Source organism: Diplotaxodon limnothrissa, linkage group LG23, assembly GCF_057381915.1.
Source record: "Diplotaxodon limnothrissa isolate DT_005_m linkage group LG23, D_limnothrissa_male_GT1.1, whole genome shotgun sequence".
Taxonomy (NCBI): Eukaryota; Metazoa; Chordata; class Actinopteri; order Cichliformes; family Cichlidae; genus Diplotaxodon; species Diplotaxodon limnothrissa.
The window spans coordinates 1,926,388-1,941,690 of NC_140617.1; the positions used below are offsets into that span (position 1 = coordinate 1,926,388).

At 42.1% G+C, this 15,303-nt stretch overlaps 1 protein-coding gene across 4 annotated transcripts in view; it reads left to right on the forward strand.

Moving 5' to 3' along the window:
* The window catches only part of cacna1ea (calcium channel, voltage-dependent, R type, alpha 1E subunit a), a 105,153-nt gene that overhangs the window by 60,793 nt on the left and 29,057 nt on the right, over positions 1-15,303 (forward strand). For 2 of the 4 annotated variants that reach the window (XM_085347294.1, XM_085347297.1), the window contains 11 exons: positions 5,704-5,807; positions 6,510-6,668; positions 7,152-7,342; positions 8,400-8,503; positions 9,136-9,251; positions 9,484-9,537; positions 11,303-11,344; positions 12,741-12,836; positions 12,997-13,206; positions 13,590-13,702; positions 13,911-14,023. In XM_085347294.1, the coding sequence (XP_085203420.1) occupies positions 5,704-5,807; positions 6,510-6,668; positions 7,152-7,342; positions 8,400-8,503; positions 9,136-9,251; positions 9,484-9,537; positions 11,303-11,344; positions 12,741-12,836; positions 12,997-13,206; positions 13,590-13,702; positions 13,911-14,023 (1,302 nt within the window). The remainder of the gene's footprint in view (positions 1-5,703; positions 5,808-6,509; positions 6,669-7,151; positions 7,343-8,399; positions 8,504-9,135; positions 9,252-9,483; positions 9,538-11,302; positions 11,345-12,740; positions 12,837-12,996; positions 13,207-13,589; positions 13,703-13,910; positions 14,024-15,303) is intronic. The other 2 variants (XM_085347296.1, XM_085347295.1) reach the window with 1 other exon arrangement.

Consider the following 15,303-nt stretch of genomic DNA (forward strand, 5'->3'; position numbering starts at 1 on the left):
AGGGAGAGATCATTTGGAACAAAGTGATTATACAGCTTGAAGCGTTAGAAAATAGCAACTGCATAACCAGCAGTGACAAAATAATTCAATAATTAACTGTGACAATAAAATAAAATCACAGCATCTGTTGCAATAAATCTGCTCATTTCCAGTAGCCAGTGTGCCTTCTTAACTATTTGTTCTTGAGTAATGTTTAAAACCCCTACAAAGAGCAAAATGGCAACAAAACACCTTCAGTATCTTAATCTTTGATTAATTTTTATTGTTTATTATCCACTTTCCTTAGCTTCACCTCGTGCTATGTTTCCCTGTGTAGTGCTGCTGGAGTCTCTCCGCCTGATGCAATCTACTGGAATTTGTACACATGAAACATGATGACTGTGTGCCGTACGCGCTATTGGTCTCTGTCGTGGAAGTAAAGGCAATCACGGCTATTCTGTATCCCTCAGCATTACAGAGGTCCTTCAGTTGACTTTAGGATGTGGCTGTGTCCAAAATCAGTCACTCCTCACTATGGAGCGGACTGTTTAGAGGTTGCCACTATGTAGTGGGGCAACCGTGGGTCAGGGGGTTGGGAAGCTCATCTTGTAACCGGAAGGTTGCCGGTTCGATCTGTCTGTCTTTGTCGTTGTGTCCTTGGGCAAGGCACTTCACCTACTGCCTACTGGTGTTGGCCAGAGGGGCCGATGGCGCGATATGGCAGCCTCGCTTCTGTCAGTCTTCCCCAGGGCAGCTGTGGCTACAACTGCAGCTGCCTCCACCAGTGTGTGAATGTGAGAGTGAAGGAATAGTGGAATTGTAAAGCACTTTGGGGGTCTCGAAAAGCGCTATATAAATGCAATCCATTATTATTATTATTATTATTATTATTATTATTATTATTAGTGTTGTCCAATAGGGAGAATAGTGGACACGGAGCATCCTACACTGGCATAAAGAGTAATTTCCAACTCCTCCTTATTACCCATGATGATAAATCAACATTTCGACCCAAACAGAAAATCCAGTTTGCACTTGCACGGAGTCAGACGTGCACAAAAAGGTCATAAGGAACACGTAAACTACATCAAACACTAACAGGAGTAGGAAGTACCAACACGAAAGCCACACAAAGATCTAACCTTCAAAATAAAACATTAAAAAAATCAAACATTCCCACTGTGCAGTTAGATCGTGTTTCTGTGTTTCTTAGTTAGTAGTTATCCACTTATTCTTCCTTCTTCCTGCTTCGCTCTGGTCAGCATGTCTCTCTGGTGTCTTGTTTTCAGTTTTACTTCCTCAGCAGTTTTGTGGTTATTATTCAGACCTGTGTGTCATTACCTTCCTGGAGCCAATTCCCTGATTACCTTCATGGGTATAAATAGTCTGGTCTTCTTTAGAGTCTTTGTCAGATTATCTCTGTCTTCCTTTGTGGGCATAGCTAGTTTGTGGCACTTGGCTCTAAAGGTTTTTGTTCATTCTTTCTGTAATGATTACAAATGCATATCTTACTTCAGCCCATGTGTTCTGAGCAAATTGTTTCATGCGAGGCATGTAACGGAGAAGCACCACTGAAAAATACACTTTGATTATAAAGGATTTTTAGGGGAAAAGAGGTATTGCCTAAAAATAATGAAAAGAAATTAACTGTATTTTCTTTGTCTTTTCTCCCAGAGACCTTATATGGCACCATCATTCATCCTCCTCGTTTAGGAGTTTTATGACTTTTATAAAATTCTCTGCGACTGTCACTGATCTTGGCTGACTTGAAGTAAAAACTGATGATAATCTCAAATCCTGGCAATGTATAGAAAATAATGCAAAATTAACTGTAGTTTACCTGAATTAATCAGTTAATCTAAAAATCAGATTTAGGGATAGTTTAAATTTGTGTCCTTCAAGCACTCGTTTTATCAGCGCAGAGTGATTTTTATAGTTAACTTACTGAACAAAAATTCTAAAAATGTGCCAGCTATGAGTAAATGATTTCAAATAAAACCATAGACCCATCGTTCTTCTTTTAAATGGCAGAAACTTTCAGTCAGAAGGATAAATACAGATGTAAATAACAGTGCTAATCACCGAGTAACCGGGCTCTGTGGTGCCATATTGTGCGTGCTTGCTTGAGGTACTAAAGGCCCCCACAGACCCACACAGGTGTTTTTAGTTAACATGCTAATTACACCTGTATTGTTTTGCTTTTTTTTTAACTATAACAGTGTTACAAATGTAATGTAACAAAACTGTCAAGCACTAATAAAATGATAACAGTGTACCTATCCTAACAGGTGCTACAAAACTCACATGTCCATCAAGCCCGACTGGTAGACGCCCACACAGTCCTTAAAAGAGCTTTCATCAGTCAGCATAAGTGAAAACACCTGCATGGATGCGCTGTGGGGTTTTAATGAAAGGAAATCATTAAAGTCATGTTAATGTTCCTTGTAACACCTTTGATTTTCATGCTCTTGCTGTTGCAAAGGTTCATTTTGGAGAAATGGAAACGCTGTAAGTGAGCGATGGCTCTCTGAATACTGTTAGAGGTGTTGCAGCGTCAGATAATGACACGTTACAATGAGCAAATACAATATGGATTACTGTGTGTGTAACAGAGTCCACGGCAGACCTGATGACATGCTCACGGTTGCCGTACACAATCACACGCTCGCAGCTTTCCAGCTCAGCCGACACTCCAACAGCATGACGTCAGTCCGCACAGAGGCGTGATTGCGGATGCCGTGCAGGTGCGTCCACCGTCCCTGCAGCAGCACCGCAGACCACGCCCTGTCACAATGTGTTGTACACGTTTAAAGTTATTCCATAACACACAATCAATCATTGAAGAAAAATCAAAGAGGATTTTCTTCTGCTGGAATATAATTTGAATCCTTATTTTAACACACAAAACTGATCCTGTGACTCAAAAGCTGCAGACCGGTAATTAATGTCGTTACAATATCCAGGTGCGCTCACATCACATTCGTTAACAGCTCAACAGCGACACGGAGCATAAGCCACGACGTTATCAGTATCACGCCACGACAGCTGTCACGCCAGATTTGTCACGCAGCGGGGAGCTGTCACCTCTGCAGGGTATGTCATTGTTACTCACTTATCATGGCTGACAACTCTGACCAGGCCATCGGCTAAGTTCACTACAGTGCGTCTCATATAACGCTCGCAGACATGCTCAGAGTGAACGGACACGTTTTTCTGTCTGACAGATCCCAGTGACTAAAAGCGACTTTATTCATTTTCAGAAACACCAGTCACCTTTGAGCTTCGAGCTGTCCCTGAGATCGGTTAGGTTGTCTAAAGATTTATTACAAGGGTAACCCAAACCCCCTTGTTGCCATAGGACCCCCTTCAGTTGTGGGTGTGGCTAGCCCTGTGAAAGGCTCCCGAATGAATTTTATTTGGAAATCTATTGAAAAAATAAAAGAAACTGCAGAATAACCAACACTTATTTGTGTTTGTTTTGTTTCATCCTTTAACTCTGGACCACTTCATGGTGTTCATGAATAAAATGGTGACTAATACCACTAAAAATGAATATTCCTGCATTACCGAGAAGGAAGTCAACCGGGAGGTGCCAAACTCCTTCTTTGAGCCAAATCGGCCATGTGTTGTGCTTCCCTTGGCTGATTTAAATCTGCCACTCTCTGAGGCCAACCTTCACCTTCCTCATGTCCATCACGTAGGTGGTGCCAATGGCCAGACAGCTGTAATGTGCAATATGTCTGTAACAGTAATGAGTATAGCAGGCTGTGGGACAGAGGGAATTGTTAGTGAAAGCATGTTTCTGCAACATTTCATTAGATAAATATGTGTATATATTTTTTTCCTAATAAATCTAATAACATATAGTTTAATTTGGTGCTGATATGTCTATTTATTACCCAAAATATTGACTCTCAGATGGCATTTTTTAAATTTTTTTTAGCAGAGGAAGCTTCTATACATCTGAGCCTTCGCTCTAATGGCCTCAATCCATTTTCATACTATGAGTCATTTATTTGTGTATTGGTAGGCTTTAGCAGTAACTACCAGTATGCTTAGTATGGCTATAACATGTTATTTAGAAATGTTGTCTCAAAATCTAACAAACAAGCAAAAACTTTTACCCCAAAATGGTTTTGGACTTTTCTAACTGTGGTTGCACCAAAGTCCCAGAACACAATCTAACTTCTGCAAATGGTTGTTGCTGCAAAACGGAGCCTGGGACGTCCTCTGAATATCAGCGGACTGAATGAGAAAGCCATTTTTAGAGCCTTCATCGCCATAACAGTTAAAGAGCAGTCAGGACTGATGGTCTGAAGAAAGATGGAAAGATGAGGGAGGTCGAGGATGAAATGACGGCGGTGTCAGGAGGGAGCGAGTGGTTGGATTAAAAGGAGGGAAGGAGACGAGAGAAAACAGGAATAATCAGCGTGTTAGTGAGCTGTTGAGGCTGGGATGAGGAGGGAGTGGCTTCAGGTGTGAATGCAGTTCTATTTCTATATCTGCGTGGATGACGGGGAGCTATTTTAATCCTTCTCTCGTCTCCTCGTCCCCCATCTCTTTATCTTTTTTCTTTCTTTTCATTATTAAATCAAATGACACTCCTTGTCTTCTAACAGTACAGACCGAACTAATTCTCACCACTCGATCACAGAAATGTAATTGGGTCTGTGATGCTGCGTTTCTAGCTGTGTGATAATCAAGTATGCAATTACCGTTGAGCAAATTACTGCACATAAAGATGATACCATAAATCATCTGTGATAATCCACCTATCAGTTTGCTTAGCTCGTCTATGTCTTTACTTTTTGGTCATAAGTACGGTCCTGAAATAAAATGCTGTATCACTCTTCCCTTAGCGAACCTATCGTCTACTCCCCTTGCACTGCTTTTCTTTTGTTTATACCTCACTTCTTCATCCTTCTCTGCCTCCCACTCTGCAGGCATCGAGGTGAAAGTGGAATAAATAAGTGCTCGGGTCGGTGGACAACGTAAAAACAGAATGAATCAGAGGTGGAGTATAATTGGGAAGGTGGTTGAATGGCAGATAGAAGGGGAGAGGAGGGAGGGAGAGGTTTAGGGATGAAGGGCAAGATATGAGGATAGAGAGAAAGGGGAAGCAGGAGGGCAGACTAATGAGAGACCAGGGGTGAGATCACCAGACACGACTTTTTTTCTTTCTTGTCATTTTGAGGACTGAAGGCCACAGAGGTGTTTTTTAGAGAGAAAACAAGACAAACAAAGTGAAAATGAGACCTGTGAAGGGCTTTGTGTAGAGCATAAAAGGCTGGCGTGTTTGTAACGTGTGCGTGTCCACATGTGTGTCCGCGAGCTTCGCGTCCCTGCAGCCTGAGGGTGTCCTGCCTTCTCCTGATGGATCTGCTTTCTTTGTTCTCCCCCTAAATAGCAGTTGTCACGGCCGTCCTCCCACACAGAGGGAAAGAGCCAAAAGTCCCCCAAATAATCATTGTTGTTGTTTCTCCTCTGTGTTCTTCGCCTGCCGGAGACCCTCTCGTCATCACAGTCGCTATCTAAGCGCTGCAGCCGTCCTCTGACACTGTGCGCGCCGGCCTCGTGTTTTTATTTTTCGACACGGCTCCGCGCAGCCTACAGAGCATGAAATTGTGGTATTAATGTGCATCTGCGAAACAGTGACAGTCCTGTTCTTTCTCTTTGTCTTCTGTTTGTGTGGGTTTACACATGCACACGCGTTTGCTCGTTAAGGATCCTGGCTGCAGCAGGGGCACACATGAACATCTCAGTGGACTTGAGGACGTTGAGAGCTGTGCGAGTACTTCGACCTCTCAAGCTGGTCTCGGGCATCCCCAGTGAGTTTCACTTATACTAAATCAATGTGCCGTTGTTGTCCTTTTCATCTGGATCTATGTATGCGCAGGCTGCGTGTGATAAAGAGGATTAATGGGTAAGCTTAAGCAAGTGGCAAAATAAAAGCAACCCCGTTATTGGCAAATACTGATATTTGGTATCAGCATAAGGGTTTAGCACTCAACACCCGTACAAACCCATATGGAAAAGATATATATAAATCTTATAAAGTTTGTATCTGTCTTGTGTGAAACTTGTATGAAAAGCATACAAGAGTGAAAACAGATATAAGATCCCTTGAAAAATTATATAATGAAACTTGTATGTTTTGGATACTTACTAAAACAATGTATGAAAGTAATGAGAAAGTGGCCACTTTCATGAGTAAATCATGTAAGTTTTTACTATTTCTTTTTCATATGGGAAGTTTTATTAGTTTTATTATGTTTACAAATACAAAGAGCTACATGCACACACACACAAACAACAGCAGAAGCATAACCTCCTTCTTTCAAACATAATTTATGTCAACAAATTTGCAACACTTTTCACTTTGTAGCGATTTTTCACTAAAAAGAAGTTCTAAAGGATTTTATGAGAAGCTTCAGCTGATTCATTTAAATTGTTGTGTGTGTGTGTGTGTGTGTGTGTGTGTGTGTGTGTGTGTGTGTGTGTGTGTGTGTGTGCGTGCGCTCTCCCTCCAGGTCTGCAGATAGTCTTGAAGTCTATAATGAAGGCCATGGTCCCTCTGCTACAGATCGGTCTGCTACTCTTTTTTGCGATCCTCATGTTCGCCATCATCGGTTTAGAGTTTTACAGCGGCAAACTCCACTACAGCTGCATCCCGAAGCCTGGGATCCTGGGTACAGACGCTCAGAGTTCATCTTTGAATGTCAAAGAGACGACATTGTCTCATGGATAAGTTATGTTTGTGTACAGCAGTCTCATGCATGTTTATGCACTTCTTTAGGTAGTAGCTCTGTACTCATAATCACAAATGCATACACACATGGGCACAGACACACACCATACTAGGCTGCACCTGGAGATGTGATCAAACCAAACCCTCTTCTGTGTAATTAAACCCAACAATGCAGGCTGGCACAATGGCTCATTGTACATTCATAGGTATCATTAACCTCCGAGCAGCTCCTGTCACACACGAGCTGAATGGACAGTTTGATAACACAGACATACTCGAGTATTTTGTGGTCAGATTACTAGAAAGTGGACATTGATTGGTTTAAGCGTTTCATGCTAAATCCTAAAGTGGACCAGATCCGGTTTTTCACTTTCACTTGTCTTACTGTGGGTCTGTTTTTCTCACTTTTCATCTCTCTCTTCAGAAAATGAGACTATGGACTCATCTGAGGTCGAGTTTCCGTGTGGCGTGCGTAAATGTCCCGCCAAATACACCTGCAACGATACCTGGATCGGGCCCAATGATGGCATCACGCAGTTTGACAACATCCTGTTTGCTGTACTCACCGTCTTCCAGTGTATCACCATGGAAGGATGGACCACTGTACTCTACAATGTAAGACAGCTAACATGCACGGCTCTGCCATTCATAGTATTTTGCTGGATCGCTGCAAATTATTAAAGCATAGCAGTAGTTTGTTACAATTCAGACTCCATTAACCTCAATGAACAGAAAGCAGCTTTAGCTGCAGGATGTTAATGACTGCTAAGTGGATGTTTGCGACCTCTGATGTAGTTTAGCTGCGGATGGAGAATATGGGGGAATATGTTAGTAGGAGATGATTGCAAAGAGCTACGTTGGTTTTCCTTAGTTCTCATCCTGCCATTTTAAGACCTCTGGACCTCCTGTGAGTGTTGTGAGCTGTCTCAAAAGTTTAATCTATAAATAATGACTCTAACTTCTGTTATGTGTCCCACTTACCATTATTTTTATTCAGTTAGTAATTGAATAAAAACAATGGCGAGCAGGACAGTTTGTGCTTTTCTTCAATATGAAGAACACTAAAAGAACGGATGCATGACATGCACAGCCTTTAATTGTTCATTTTTGCTTGTATGCTTTTGCTTTTATCTCAGTAAAGCAAAACGCACGCTGCTGTGCCAGGGTGCAATTTGCGGTCAGCTGCCTGCTCTTTCAGTTTTTATTGAGATGGATGGAGGCATACGATTTGCCAGACTGATTGCATTATGTCGTCTAAAGTGATGGTGAATGAGCTTTACCGATGAGTGAGGACCGACAGAGGACAGAAAAGGATGACATCAGCGCTACTGTGCTGCTGAAAATGATCTGCGGACAGTGAAGACGTCCTGGGGTTTAAGAGAAATATGCACCTGCGCTGTGTACACAAAAACTAAAGCCACTTGAATAAACAGCAGTTGTGTTGTCATGCTTAGGTCCTGGTGCTATAAAATAAAGAAACAACGTGTTATCTAATGATGTCCAAGAGAATAACCCCCACAGATCTATGGACACAGTATCTGTATCGGTTCCTTGCCTGCAGACCTGAACCTTACACCTGTGTCTTTCTGCTGTCTTTTCCTGTGGCAGCATGGGTCATGCTCCAAGCTGTCTTGAACTAGCTAAGATTTTTATATATATATATATATTTCAGACCGACGATGCCTTGGGCCCCAGATGGAACTGGCTTTACTTCATCCCTCTAATCATCATCGGCTCCTTTTTTGTCCTGAACCTGGTGTTGGGAGTCCTCTCTGGGTAGGTCCACTGACATTTTAATCTGTCGTGGGTTCAGCCTGTTCCAACACTGATGTAAATTTAAGGGGATTTTTCTTTTTTCTTTTTTTAAATTCACTGGCTTTTTCATTTCTCGTCCTCTATCAAATAGTTGTGAGTTAGAAGAAGTGTCATCAGCAAACAGCCAAATTAAAGATTTAGAATAGAAAATGAAATTAAAATGACATCTTCCTGGTTCAAGTAAGCATTTGGTCAGTCTACACACTACATTAGAGTTACTGTGTAGTTTGCTAACAGACGCAGGTTTAGGGCTCTGCTGTTCTACACCTGTGTTGGGCTCGTCGTTCCCTGAGATGGGCTGCAGCCATACAGCCAGCTCGGTTTGTTTGTTGATTTAAGATGACTTAGACTTGCTTTGTTCACCGATAAATAGAATTACTGACAAACTAGCTGCTGCCAACTCAAACCGTTTCACTAGGCGCTGTCTATGCAAGTTAATTAGTTTTACAGAAAGGTCAGTTCAGGATCCATTGTCATTATCTCCACAGGGAGAGAGAAGAGATTAAGTTCAAGACAACAATAGCTTTTTCTTCGAGAGGAATACTGCATCCCTGTGGCCTTTAAAAGTGTGCCTCATCTGTTTGCTTCTGCAGAGAATTCGCCAAGGAGAGAGAGAGAGTTGAAAATCGCAGAGCCTTCATGAAGCTGAGACGCCAGCAGCAGATTGAGAGGGAGCTCAACGGCTATCGGGCCTGGATCGACAGAGCAGGTGGCTTTAGTCCCAGTCACAGATGAACTTTTCCTCAATGAGAAATAAAAATAATCATTTCTTTCATCTTCTATAATCCTGTCAGTTGTGAACCATGGGAGGTATTCGATGCAACATATAAGCGTTACGTTTTGCAACAAAAACGCTGTAAATACATCACAACAGATGGCGGTAGAGCTCCTTCATGTGAACCATCAGCTGCTCAGTTCTGACCATACTTTTTTTTTTATAGAGGAAGTTATGCTTGCAGAGGAGAATAAAAATCCAGGACCTTCTGCCCTTGATGGTAAGTCAACAGGGATCTTTGTTTTTCCTGCTATTGCAGTACATCCTATCTTAGTTCATGCTGGCAGATATGCTTTAAAAAATGTATGCTATTATTTTTTGCACTGCGGATCGGCTTTAGATTGGCACACACTGTTTAAGATTCAGACATAGGAATAAGAAGTCTTTCCAGTGAAATGTATTTCTTTTCATTGTGTTTGTTCATTTTTGGCTTCTATTGTGGCTCAAGCTGATCCAGACTGTTCATTGTGATAATGACTTTATTCTTGCTTATGAATAACTCCTAATAACTTTAGTAATCCTCTGATTTTTCATTGCCAGCATCCAGTCAAAGTTTCAGTTTGTATATGTTTCGGTTTATGAATAAAATAATGACATGCTTCTTAACTGTTGCTATGCTGAGTTAGCATTTACTCAGAAATATCTCAAAAGCATAAATATAAGAGATGGACATGACCTCTTGATCTGAAAACCGATGACCTTTGACGTGCATTCTTTTTAAACTCATCTGATTGCAAAAAGTAGTCCGATTATATGATGCAGGATTTACAATACTGCGTTTGTGTGCGTTTGTGTAGGTATTTGCCTACACAGAGTTGTTTGTGTGCGGTCCTCAAAAAACAAAAGACAGAAAGAAAACAGCATGCAGCTCACCAAGGACGATGCTGACTGGCTGACAACATCAGGGATTAGAAAACTGCTGTGGTGATTGTTTGTTACGCTCATTTCATTTAAGCTTTTCGTTTGTTGTAATTTTGCTCCACGCTGCAGCTGGCTGAAGAACCAATGACAGCACAGGCAGCAGCAGCTCACAGACTGGTTGTTTGTGACACTCCAGGCTGGTGACAGCAATCAGTAGTCAGCAAAGTTGAACTTAGGCAAATACGAACACAAACGCAGTGCCGTAAATCCTTTATCCTTAAGACAGACTCTACATTCTTGCTGTATGACCTCCTGTTATATATGGACTCAACTGCAAGTTAAAAAACGAGGCACTGCTGTATTAGCGCGCAGCGCTCCATTTGCTCGTCACGTCTGATTTAAAGAGACAAAGATGGCCTAAAACGCTCATTTTGAGGTTTCAAAACAGGACTTCAAGAATCAGTGTGTGTCCGTCTTTTATATACATGCAGTCTATGCTCAAATGTAGCTCACCAGTTTTGATGATCACCTGACTTGAGCACCATCGGCATCTGAAAATGCAAATTGCTGTAGTTAATAGCTGGTTACCAAATACCTGTAAAAATAATCATACTAATAAATTAAGTTAGTGCTCATGGTAAACATAATGCTTTGTTAAGATCAATAAGTTTGCATGCACAAAGTAAAATGAGGAAAAGGTTGGCTGAGCTTTCTTGTCAAAGCCTTAAATGATGCTGTGATGTATTATTAGATCCTGAAGAATATCAGGGGATCAGGATGTACCACAAAACATCTTTTTATGCCATTATGTCATTATGAAAATGTACCGAGCTGACTTTAGCCTTAGGCTCACATTAAATAGGTGGGAACCCATCTTTATATCTACTTCTAAGTACGCAGCACAGTGTAGAAGTTCAGGATGCTGTCGTGCATTTGTAGAAATTACTCGTATCATATCATCTGTCTCAACAATTGCCACACAGAGAGCACTGATAGTGTGAAGCTTGTCATTAGATACAGTGCCCAACGGATAGCTTAGTGCTCCTCTGACTCTGACCCTCTCAACACTACTGTGACCTTTACTCGCTGCACTAGCATTTTATTAAATGTTGATTGATTGGCAGCTCTCAGGAGGCTCCCAGAGTGGAGTACAGGTGGTGTCTATGGTGAGAACCGTTCTCTCTTCTGCACTTTGCGTAACCCACTTCTTACCCCATTTTACCACACACAAGCACAAACACACACATGTGCGGCCACTAATAAGCAGAGAAACAAACTCTTAGAGAAAGGAAAGAAAATCCTTCAAGGATGTTCTTCTACAACAGGGGTGGGCAACTCCAGGCCCGACTCTCCAGGTTTTAGATATCACCCTGGGTCAGCACACCTGAATCAAATGATTAGTTCATTCCCAGGCCTCTGGAGAACTTCATGACATGTTGAGGAGGAAATTTAGCCATTTGAATCAGCTGTGTTGGATCAAGAACAACAAGGATCTAAAACCTGCAGGACTGGCACTTGAGGCCTGGAGTTGCCCACCCCTGTTCTACAAAGACACAGTGGTTACATTTAATTGTGCAACACTAACCTGTAGCAGAAACACACAGCGGCTGCAGCTGCTGTGATAACAATAAATGCAGATGCTCTTATAGCTTTGATTAAAAAGAAAGGTGGTGCACAGCAGTTGCCTTAGCAACCACCAGTCTCAAAATGCAGCCGTATGGATGTGTGACTGAGCGTGTGTGTTTTGGCAGGACTCTGTCTGCTAGAGTCTGGTCTGCCATTAGAAAACACTGCTGTGTGTGTGTCTGCGTGTGTGCGTGCACGTTTGGTCAGTGGTTTATTAAAAAGTCCCCAAGCAAATATTGCCTGCAAGTAGATTCAGAAATCACAACACAGAGGAAAGGTGTGTGAAGGGGTAGGATAAGATGAAAAGGTAATCATAAACACATCCATCAGTGAAAAAGGTCAAAGCAGGCTCATCACGTCCACTTCCAGCATGTGTGCGCTGCACGCCGTGTGTGTGCTTGTGCTGTACGGGAGCACTCGGTAACGGCTCAAAAAAGAGGAATGCATGGACTGTTAAGCAGCCTCGGAGCATGGTTTGCCATGATGAAGAAGCATCCGAAGATTTGCATTCAGCTTTTTGGATCATTGCACCAACATTAAATGATCATTTTTGTCTCATTTAGCTGCAGCGTTATTGAGCTGAATTTGCCCTTTTAGCTGAAACTTCACAGACTGTAGCTTGACATGCATTTTACTCTCACTTTGATTTCTTCTCATCATTTATTTTCATTCTTTTCATTGCATACTTGCATAATGCCTTGGTCCAACTATGGACGTTGTTTTTTTTAAATATGAGGGTGGTTATGCACAAGGCAGTTTAAGGGTGTTGTTAAGAATTCCTCTACTCAAAATATTCAGTACTATAGCAAAAAGTTAATTCTGTTTTCTGGCCACATTCACCCAGAATCAGCCTTGTGTCGCTGCCCTCAGTGTCATTTCTCAAATTTGACACGTGCAGCTTGAACAGGTTGTTTTACATTTCTGCTCTGTCTGCAGTGTTGAAGCGAGCCACCACCATCAAGAGGAGAGGCATGGATGTGGTGCGTCAAGGGCAACCAGGGGAGGAACAATATGGTGACATCTCCTCTGTGGGTGAGTGGGAGTGCGCAAAGGCTCAGACATATGGGCACAGAAAGTCAAACAACAGCAGGTGCACGCTGAGCCCTGCTGCAATTTTTCTAAGACTCAGAGTGGGAACATGCTACACTGGATCTATTCGACCGCAGTTTGTCTCCCTGTCCCCCCCCCAAAGGCATCCCCATGACCAGAACGAGTATCCGGAGCACTAAGCGAGGTCCGACGGCATATTTCCGCCGTAAGGAACGTCTCCTGCGCATCTCCATCCGCCGCATGGTGAAGACACAGACTTTCTACTGGACTGTGCTCGGCCTTGTGGCTCTCAACACACTGTGTGTAGCCATTGTTCACCATAACCAACCCTTATGGCTCTCCAACTTTCTCTGTGAGTCACAACTCATTGTGGTAGCATTTTGCAACATGAGACGTGCTCAGGAAGTCAGTCATTTGTCCGGCTTGAAATCTTTCACTGTCCAGTTTTAAAAGCAAAGGTTGACTTTGCTCCAAATAATGAAAACGTACAAATCTACAACTAAGAAAAAAAGAGGCTGTAGCTAATAAAAACGACAGCTCTTCACTACAAACTTGAGTGACAGTTATAGAAAACATGAAACGACGATTCTTTGTTTTATTTACAAGAAAAGAAGCCATCAGTGTAAGTTAAATACAACCTAATCATTCAACCTAGGCATTAATTAAATCTTCTCAGTCATTGCATTCGGTGGTGGAGAGCACTGATTGACGTAACTTTGTTATTTACGTTTCTAGACTATGCAGAGTTTCTGTTCCTCGCTCTGTTCCTGACTGAGATGCTCCTTAAGATGTACAGCTTGGGCCCACGTCTTTATTTCCACTCCTCCTTCAACTGCTTCGACTGCAGCGTCAGTACTCCGCCTCCCTCTATTTGTGTCTAAGAAAATTCAGATGCTTGCGTTTTTAAATTCAGTCCTCTCTCCACGTCTGTCTCTGCACCGTGTTTGCCTCTCCTCTTCTCCTCTTCATGACCGTAACATCTGTCCACTTCTCCTTTTTTTGATCAATACGCTGCTCTTTGTAAACTCGCTGTAACTTGCTTGCATGTCTCTTTAGGTCATTGTTGGCAGCATCTTTGAAGTGCTGTGGGGTTTCTTCAGGCCTGGCACTTCCTTTGGCATCAGCGTCCTGCGTGCACTGCGTCTGCTGAGGATCTTCAAGATCACCAAGTTAGTCCTGCAGGTTTCCTCACTCTTCACCATCTGTTGAGATTTTATATTATTTGCATTTCCCTGTTGACCAAAGACTAGCAGTATTAGTAACATGTGGGTCCCTTGTAGAGCAGGGCGATATGACCAAAAATATTTATCACGATATACATTTGAAAATTTGCTATAACGATATAACTGCCGATTTAATTGACACGAGACAAAATACTTTACAACTCCACAACTTTATTAGTGCAAAAAACAAACCATCAATGTATTTTCACTTAAACAAGCAGCTGTTTTTTATGTGCATTAAAGTTATATAAAAATGTAACAGTGCAAATGCAAATTCCTCGCTGACAGTTTAACCAAAAGGCGTTTCCAGTGGAAACTGGCCGACATGAGCACAACCATGTATAATATCCACAAAACCTAAAAAGAGCTTATACACACACAATATGGTAATATTATGTTGAAGCACAGTACGTATCACTCCGCGAGGCTCCGCCTACGATAGCCGTAATGCTCCGACAATCCATCAAGCGGTGCTTCGTAGCTCAGCAAAGTCGTACTGAAACATTTGACAGATTTTCGAGCGCCGTGCACATAAAATCGTTTCCAGGTCAGTAAACACAACCAGAGTTCATACATAAGGCACACGGGATTATAAGGGGCTCTGTCGACTTTCAGAAAAATCAAAGGATTGATTTTAAGTGCGCCGTATTTTCCAAACAACACGGTAATAACGACGGCCCGCTAGCATGCGCTACCAAAAATAGTGCTTTGTTGTGTATCTGACGGACGAAAGCTAAACCAGTTCCACACCAGTGAAGCTGCAGCACTTTTACAAACCAGTCCAGGTTCATCGTTTCATTCAACGATCTGCTTTCGCCCTCATTCTCCGTCGCTGCAATGCTTTTTCCGCCGTGTGCGTATGAAAACAAAGGCACTGCGCATGCGTGTTTTACCCATACTCTATCGCCATATTTCATTTTCTTATCGTTGCCTGACATTATACCGGTATTACCGCGAACTGTATGATATGGCCCAGCCCTAATCCCTTGTATGTTAAACTACAGAGCAAACCACCTGTTTGATAGTGTGATGTCATAGTTTCTATAATAACACTGAGCTAACAGTAGACAGATAATCCGAGTTTAGTTTCTTTACTCCACTCCATCATCATCCTTGTTAAAATGATACACCTGTATTACCCACGATGCATCTCTGTGCGCTTTCCTAATCAATCTTATCCTATATAAACTCAACACCTCTCGAGGAAGTTTTGTTTCAGGGTTTCT